Source organism: Panulirus ornatus, chromosome 3, assembly GCF_036320965.1.
Source record: "Panulirus ornatus isolate Po-2019 chromosome 3, ASM3632096v1, whole genome shotgun sequence".
Lineage (NCBI taxonomy): Eukaryota > Metazoa > Arthropoda > Malacostraca > Decapoda > Palinuridae > Panulirus > Panulirus ornatus.
The window spans coordinates 7,896,085-7,905,552 of record NC_092226.1 but is presented as its reverse complement, the minus strand read 5'-3'; the positions used below and the strand labels follow the sequence as shown (position 1 = coordinate 7,905,552).

At 41.1% G+C, this 9,468-nt stretch overlaps 1 protein-coding gene across 3 annotated transcripts in view; it reads right to left on the bottom strand.

Moving 5' to 3' along the window:
• The window catches only part of Tmtc2 (Transmembrane O-mannosyltransferase targeting cadherins 2), a 323,100-nt gene that overhangs the window by 45,562 nt on the left and 268,070 nt on the right, over positions 1-9,468 (bottom strand). For all 3 annotated transcript variants that reach the window (XM_071683297.1, XM_071683306.1, XM_071683315.1), the window contains exons 5-7: positions 8,888-9,002; positions 7,456-7,541; positions 4,784-5,028 (exon numbers count right to left, since the gene is read on the bottom strand). In XM_071683297.1, the coding sequence (XP_071539398.1) occupies positions 4,784-5,028; positions 7,456-7,541; positions 8,888-9,002 (446 nt within the window). The remainder of the gene's footprint in view (positions 1-4,783; positions 5,029-7,455; positions 7,542-8,887; positions 9,003-9,468) is intronic.

Sequence of the window (9,468 nt, the reverse complement as noted above, 5' to 3'; positions counted from 1 at the left end):
TCTCTCCCTCTCTCTCTCTCTCTCTCTTTGGGACAGCATTTGAACCTTTATTCAGAGATCTTTATGCCTAGGCACAGTACATCTCTCTCTCTCTCTCTCTCTCTCTCTCTCTCTCTCTCTCTCTCTCTCTCTCTCTCTCTGGGACAGCATTTGAACCTTTATTCAGAGATCTTTATGCCTAGGCACAGTACATCTCTCTCTCTCTCTCTCTCTCTCTCTCTCTCTCTCTCTCTCTCTCTCTCTCTCTCTCTCTCTCTCTCTCTCTCTACAGCAAGGATCCAATCCTCTTCCCCAGCTTTTGTCTCTACAATAGCATCCCATCTTCTTTCCCCATCTTCTGTAGTTTCATAAGGACGCCCCATGTCTCTCCATGACTCACGTCTTCTTAAATTTCCAATTATAACTTGATCCTTACACTTCCCCCTCCACGTCCTCCTCCTCCTCCTCCTCCTCTTAATTTGCACTCCTCTTATTTCTCTCGCCAACCACCAGTCATAAACTCTCTCTCTCTCTCTCTCTCTCTCTCTCTCTCTCTCTCTCTCTCTCTCTCTCTCTCTCTCTCTCTCTCTCTCTCTCTCTCTCACATTCTCTCTCTCCCCTCTCCATCTCCTCACGTCCTAATAACCCAGAGGGGGGGGCGGATGAGAGTGAGTGAGTGAGTGAGTGAGTGAGTGAGGAAGGAGGGGAGGGAAGGTGAGGTGGGGTGGGCGGGTTACCAGCTCCCCTAATATAGACTAATTACAGCAGCTGGTGATAACCAACAAATCATTAAGCAGGACCAGCTGCACGCGCCGGTGATAAAGGGGGGGGGGGCCCCATTGGACACTCGGGGCCAGACTGCCCCGCGCCCCGCCCCCCCTACCTTACACACACACACCCCCCCGTATCTTGATTAATGCGGCAGCAGACGACCCAAGTCAAGGAAACTGAAGAAAGTCAGGAATGATTTACACTTGATGGAATATGTTGATACGGGGGGGAGGGGGAGTGGGGGGGAGCGAGGTGTGTGTGTGTCAGGGGAGGAGGAAGAGGGTTGGTGCTGTGGGGGGGGGGAGTATAGTAGGCAGGTTAGAGGAGACGGGGGCGAGGAGGCAGAGAGAGAGAGAGAGAGAGAGAGAGAGAGAGAGAGAGAGAGAGAGAGAGAGAGAGAGAGACAGACAGAGAGAGTTATGTAGATACACAGACCACACAGACCCAAGGTCCAAGCGAGGTGGTCCGGCCTTAACGCTACATGATTTAAAAAGAAAAAAGACAGAGTGAGAGAGAGAGAGAGAGAGAGAGAGAGAGAGAGAGAGAGAGAGAGAGAGAGAGAGAGAGAGAGAGAGAGAGAGAGAGAGAGAGAGAGAGAGAGAGAGAGAGAGAGAGAAGGAGTTGGTTGGCTGGGTAAAGCCTGATGCGCCATGAGGTTAAAGAGAAAAAAAAAAAAGAGGGGGGAAAAAATCGAACCTTTATCCTCAGGGTTCAAAAGACAAGAGTTCTAAATAAACCGCTTTTTACCGACTGAACGCAGATTGCCTGCGCGGCTCTCGAAAGTGTCACAGACGGAGCAAGAAAAGATTGGGGGGCTGGTAATTCTGATTGGCCCGGAGATTGGAAGCTGGTAATTCTGATTGCTTCTAATTAAAAACAAAGATTTAATTCTGCCGTGTATAATGAGAAGGGCTTCTTGTACCTCTCTCTTCCCTGATTCAGGTTTGATAATCTCATCGAGGTAAGTGTATCATTAAAACTGAATTATGACAGAATAAACGCACGGGAAATAGTTCAGTCTTTGTCACTGCGGTGCGAGGGAGGGATGTGAGGGGGAGGAGAGAGAGAGAGGGGGGTGGAAAAAAAGAGAGAGTGTGTGTGATGAAGAGGAGCTGAGAAATAATTGGACATATTTACAAAGATGTGCAAACACACACACACACACACACACACACACACACACACATACTTATACACATACACACTTACACACACACACACACACACACACACACACACACACACACACACACACACACAAGAATCAATATGCTGTCGGGTGGCATCAGATAGAGCCACATTACAATAAAGCTTCCATCAGCCAGAACCTGGTGGTGGCCAAACCCGACTCTTAGAACGACCTTTTCGAACTACCCACCACCTCATCCCCCTTCTTCTCCCACACCTTGAGAGCCTCATCTTCCGACCCCTTATGACGCGTCTTTAAACAGACCCCTTCCTTCCACAAGACAACCTGAAGTGCTTTTTTTTTTTGACTTGATAATGGAGACGTTGGGTGGCTTCTATCCTGGTGTCTGATGGTGATGCCAACCCGTTTGCTTAGGAGGTGAAAGCTGTTGACAGTCTGAGATGTAGCGATGGTAGACGGGAGTCCTTAAGGTCGGGTGTAGGGTGTGTGTGTGTGTCTGTGTGTGGCGGGGGTTCATCGAGTGAGCAGTGATCAAGAGCGGAGTGGGGGGGAATTCTCAGGTATATGCCCGGGCGACAGACTCAGGTGTCGACCACGTAAGCAAATGAGAGGGCGATCCCCCAGCCTCGCGTTGTGGGGTGGTGAGTGGTGGTGTTGTTTTGATTTTGTGTTTATTTATCTGAGCCTCGTCAAGAGCCGAGTAGTGAGTGTGGTGGTGGAGGGAGGGAGGAAGGGAGGGTTGGAGGGACAGAAAGAGAGAGAGAGAGGGAGAGAAATAGGAGATGGTGTTTTCGTGAGACTAAGAAAGGAAGAAATGTATTTCGGGGAGCTTAAGGACAGGGAGACATCATCTGTCATTGTGATGGAGATAAACATAGTTCATGCGAAGGGACACACACACACACACACACACACACACACACACACACACACACACACACACACACAGACACACATACACTTGTGAGTGAGGGGTGACAGGGAATGAAAGACTGGACTAAGGTCAAAGGAGAATGAAGGACTAAAGGGAACCTAATGAGTCGGGGAGAGAGATGTCTCATTACACGTAAACCACTTGTAAACCTAATGATAAGGAAAGTGAGGACACACCTTCTTTTTCTGTAGCATGTTGCTTGATAAAGACAAAGCTTCCTTGTCTGTGGTACAGAGCTTATTGGGGAGACATTATCCTAGTCTGTAGTATGTGCCTTAATGAGGACACATCTTCCTCGTCTGTAATGGCTTGATTAGGACACATCTTCCTCCTCTGTAATAGCTTTAAGGCTTCAGCTATGCTGGTTCTGAAGCTTCATCAGACTTGCACTGAAATCTTGACTCTTGTTGGACTTAAAGCTTCGTTTCTGTTGGTTTTCAAGCTTATTGGGTACTGGTGTTTAAAGCTTCATCTATGTTGGTTTTGAACGTGCGTCGGTGCTGGATCGAATCTTCGTCTGAGCTGGTTTTAAAGCTTCGTCTGTGCCGGCTTTAATGCTTTATCTGTGCTGGTTTTAAACCTTTGTGTTTGCTAAGTTTTAGAGCTTGGTCTGTGTTGGTATAAAACCCCCTCAACCGCGCTGGTTTTAAAGCTTCTTCTGTCTTGCTTTTGAAGCTTCATCTGTGGTGGATTTAAACCTGTATAATTCAGGGTTCGCGAGGAGGAGGAGGAGGAGGACGACCACCACTCTCCTCCTCATCACCCACTCCACTGGGTAAGGGTGACTGACTCACATACTCAACTCCTTTCCACTTATAGAAAGACATTCGTACAGTACGTGGACGTGAAACTCCCCTGAACACCCTGCATTCCTTGTCTCCCTTGTTTCCAAATAACACCTGATAATCTGGGTAAGGTGGATGATCAAGGACTCTCCTCCCTCATAATCTGTGGGCTATGTATATGACCAATGTGACTGTGAATGATGAACGCGCTGTCGATAGATATCAACTCACATTAGATGAGGAAGGTCTCCAGGATCATCAGGTCATAGCAGATTATCAGGTCACTGCAGATTATCAGGTCAGTACAAAAAAAAATCGAGTCACTCCAGATAATAATTTCATTATAAATAATCATTAAATCCAAGGAACTCAATTCGATTAACGGGTCACTCCGGATAATCAGGTCTCGTTGCTGAATCAAGTAGATAATTTAGTGTCTGCAGATTAATGGATCATCGCAGATTATCAAATTACTGTCAGTGAATCAGATTATTGCAGATCATGAGTCTATTTTGTGAAATTGATCATCAAGTCACCGGGAATTATCACGACACTTTGCATAATCAAGTCAATAATCACATCACTGCTGATTAGAAGGTCACTGCAGATCACCAAGTTACTACAGGTGATCAGGTCACTGTCGATGATAATCAGGATACTGCAGATGATCAGGACACTGTCGATAATCGTCACTGCACAAAAATCAGAACACCATCGATAATCATGTCACTGCATAATTATCAGGACACTGTCGCACCTCACATCGCACCAGATGTTTCAAAGACACTCAGGACAGTCGAGTCTATAAACATGTCACTGCGGATGCTCAAAGTCACTGTCAGTTACCAGGGTTAACTATGATGAAAATCACTGTCATTGATTAACGTTGACTATAATCACAGTCGTTGTCAGTGATCAGTCGTGAGTATAATCAGGGGTGTCTATGATTAGAGTCATTGTGAATAATCAGTCGTGACTATGATCAAGGGTGTCTATGATTAGTGATTGTGACTATAATCAGGTGTGACTATAATCAGGTGTGACTATAATCAGCTGTGACTATAATCAGCTGTGACTATAATCAGCTGTGACTATCATCAGCTGTGACTATAATCAGGGTTGAGTATAATCAGTGTTGACTACAAATCTTAATCTTTTCCTCACCTGTGGTTGGTAATGGGAAGGCATCCTCTCCACCGCCTCCTGGTAGACTTCAATGGCCCTCTCGAAGTGGCCGTCGTCAGCGTAAAGTCGGCCGAGGTTGAAGAGCGCCGAGATCTTGGTGGACTCGTGCGTCCGTGGGTCCTTCAGCCCAGACCCGTCCAGCTGCGAGCAGTGGCGGTAGACCTCAGCGGCCTCAGACCGCTGGCCCATAAGACCCAGAACCAAACCCATGTTCAGGTGAGCCACTGTCAGGAGGTGGAGAGAGAGAGGGAGAAAAAAAAGAGAGATGTTAGTGACCAAAGTTGACAAACAAAATGAAAATGGAATGAAAGGTTTTTAGTCACTTGAGATCAATTTATTCGTAACCGAAATTTGGATCAAAACAGAGGAAAGTTTTATTTGGTTTAATCTTTTTATTATAGAATGAACCAAATTTATACCAGATGAAAAAGAAACGTTTTCAGTTGGTTTATTATCTTTATTAATGACCCTAATTTAGACCATACAAAAAAAGAAAAGGTTAGGAGTCAGGCTTCATCAACCTGTCAATGACCCAAATTTAGACCAAATGAAAGAGAAAGGTTTTGAGTTAGTAAAATCATTTCATTTACTAAGCTATAACCTCTGGTGTTGGGCAAGACATTACAGGCAATATCTTAGAAAAACAGAAAATTGGAGCGGAAGGGACGAAAAGCTGGTGTGTTGAGACGAACTAACGATAAGCCAAAGTGGGACGAAGAGATTATAGGTTCAAGAACCCGCTGGTGTGAAGAGGAAAAAGAACCAAATGCCGCAATGATACCAAGAGCTTTCCAGGATAAAGAACCTTTAAGTCGGATGGACAACAATGACTAGATTAACATCCAGAGGTCAAGAAGAAATTTATAATAAGCTATGTGGTGCAGGAAGACGCCAAGGGAAAGACCAGATGACCTCAAAATAAGACTGGAAGACCAAAGATCAATTTTTTAGATAGTGACTGACGTGGCAAATCCATGCCCCAAGTCAATGACATCTTGGTTGAAAGAAAGAAGTTAGAGGAAAAAGAAAACACCGGAAAAGTAGTTCCAGGTCACTAAAGAAAGACAAACTTGCGTTTGACTCTCCCACTGGAGGAGGAAAGTAAGACCAAATTGAAGAATCTTAAGCCTCAAACAAAAACATCCAAAAGTTACACTAACCGCTGTAACACCTAAAGACCCAGCCAGACCCAGTCAATATATATCCTTTTAGGATGACCAACATTAAATCATAGAACCGTGGCTCCTCAACTGAGAAGAAAACACTTCCAGTGTGTTAGGAAATGCAAAACAAATGAGTTGAGAAGAGCGAGCACTTCAAAGAAAAATAAGATAAGACAGAAATACCACAAAGACACCGAACCTATTCAGCATATTTGACACACAAAGTATCATAATGATAAACTATGAGCAAAAGATACAGCAGTGAGGGGCATGCTGAATATGCATACACTTCATGTATCCCTAATGAAGTATAAGACTCATTATACTTGCATATGTGTAGGACGTGAATGAGGGTATATACATATGTTAGGTTAGGTTTACATCTTCTCAGTATAATGCACTGATGGTTCAGTCGGCTGTTGAAGACACATTCGTGGCAAATGTCCTCACATAAAGATAATTATATCTGTGATTTTTAAGATGCTATGTAGATAAGGCAGTCCTAGTTTGATTTGTGGTAAAATTCATAACTTTGTTTTTTTCTTTTACAAATTGAAATTGACATGTTGTCTGTAATCTGTTGATACATTCTTTTTCTTTTTAGAAACGTGTCTTAATTTGTCAAATCCTTATGGACAGGATTCATTGACTATTCCATCGACATCCTAGTTTTTTTCTCATCTAGTCTCTTAGTATTGTTAGAAAGCTTACTATATTTAGAAAACTCGCAGTTAGTTCAATATTCATCAGATATCATACAAGAACATTCCTAAAGCTTTCTATGATGAAGAGAAGTTACTCAAATTACTCAGTATCATTATAAGCTGTATAAAGCTTAGCTTGACTAGAAAGGTCTTCCAAAGAAGATGTAGATGTATAAGAGATATTCTAAGATCATTTACATATGCAGAGTAACGGTAGAAAATTTGATAAAGCCTTTTATTTAATGATAAATCTTAGGTTACGATTATAAGACCGTCTTACAAGCATTATTGTCATGTATGATTGTGCTTCAAGCAATATCTTGAGTGTTATGATACACATCACAACAGAGACCTATATTCAAAAACTTTATAAATATGTGCATTGCCAATGACCATTTCTAACAAGTGAGTAATGAAAATTGATACTACCTTCTCAATACATTCATAAAAGAGTAGAATATGAAATCATAGAAAAAAATCATTGAAAAAAATCATAGAATATGTAAAAACTGCAGTCGAAGAGCTGTAAAATGTACTATGAGATACAAAGCAATTAGAACACCACAGTAATTAGGTAAGTCATTACCAAAACCGGTAATTATAGCTGAATGCAAAGAGCTCCTAAGTGGCATTACACAGAGCGTAATTAAGAGCAAGACTCACACTCACATTAAGAGCACATGAAGAGAGTAACAGTGGCTAAGGAGTTGTTAAAAAGCTTTTATTTAATTTGCATACAAAAAAAAAGTGATTTTAAATGCAGAATGGCTACGAAAGTACTTACTCGCCATCCTCGGCCGGAACTGAATGGCTAATTTATATTCTTGAAGTGCTTCCTCATACCTCTTTTGTTCTTGGAATAGTATACCCCTGTAAGGAGAGATATGTGAGTATGATGTATCATATCCCTGGGAAATGGTGATGGGGTTGGGTGTGTGAGCATATCGTAATTGATCTAAGAGTTTATGAAGTAGATTGGAAAGTAAGGTTTTTTTTTGAGTATATTGTGATGGTATGTTTGTTATGTTAAGGATAACATGGATATGTTAGTATGTTGTGATAGTATGTCATTCTGTGGGATAAAGATAAGTAGGTATGTTAGTATGTTGTGAGGGTATGGCCTCTTAGAGTGCGAGGAAAAAGGAATAAATGAGCATACTTGAAGGCCTTGTCATTCTGGGCTGGGTATGCTAGTATACCCTTAGGTGATTATACCACATGGGACTATAGCATGTATTTACTAGATATATTCTTCAATGCACATTCATAACGAGAAGAATGAGTGGGAAGAGTGAGTGTAATTCATATACTCATGAGTTAGGTATTACGTATATGCTACAAGGGCTGCTATAGTATACTCATAAGGTGGCTGAATAATTGAGGCATACAGCAAACGATGACAGAACATACTAGTTAAGTAGATATACTGGCAGGGCTGAGCTAATGAAGTATACACTCGCAAGATGGATGAGGGTGAGGTATGTGTATATGACAGAAGATATATCCAAGTTTATATACCATATACACAACACAAGGACACATATTAATCAGCGGCATATTTTTTGTACAATGTGTATTAGTTATAAAACCAAACATTAGGATCCTAAGTAGGTCACACAAACATTATGAAAATAAATTTTTTTTTAAGAGATTTCAACTCTCCCTAGGTACCAATCTTTCTCATTTTTTTTTGTCTCTGTTTATTCCTGTGTCTTACCATATACACAACACAAGGACGCATATTAAACATCGACATATTTTTTGTACAATGTGTATTATTTATAAAACCAAGCATTAGGACCCCAAGTAGGTCATACAAACATTATAAAAATAAATTTATTGAAAGAGATTTCAACTCTCCCTAGGTACCAATCTTTCTCATTTTTTTTTGTCTGTTTATTCCTGTGTCTTTCAACTGCTTCCACGTTTCCTTGTTTTCGTATTACTCTTTTATGGGTTTATACATATTCAGCCTTATATAATATACACATATATATATATATATATATATATATATATATATATATATATATATATATATATATATATATATATATATATATATATATATATATCAGACTTTAAAGAGGTTCTCACACACTCACACACCTTCTAACTATCTATCAATCTATCTATTCACCCATCTGTCTATCTGTCCTGACAATATGGTATACACCTCAAGGAGAAGAAAAGGAGGAAAAACATGCAATACTCACAGGTTATAATGAACGTCGGCCATATTGGAACGGTAAGAGAGGGCTTTCTTATAAGCCCATTCGGCTTCTTCTTTCTTGCCTTGGGAGCTGAGGATGTTGGCCAGGTTGCCATACGCTGTGGGAGGAGAGAAAGAGAGAGAGAGTGAGAGATGGTAAATGAACGCGTTCATATGGCAAAATAATAAGATTTTAAAGTATGATTATGGTAAATCATAGGGTGTATATATATATATATATATATATATATATATATATATATATATATATATATATATATATATATATATATATATATATATATATATATATATATATATATATATATATATATATATATATACAATATATATGTGTGTGTGTGTGTGTGTGTGTGTGTGTGTGTGTGTGTGTGTGTGTGTGTGTGTGTGTATCATCCCGGAGAAAGAATACCTCCCACGTATTCCGTGCGTGTCGTAGAAGGCGACTAAAAGGGGAGGGAGCTGGGGATTGGAAATCCTCCCTTCCGTTTTTCTAATTTTCCAAAAGAAGGAACAGAGAAGGGGGCCAAGTGAGGATATTCTCTCTAAGGCTCAGTCGTCTGT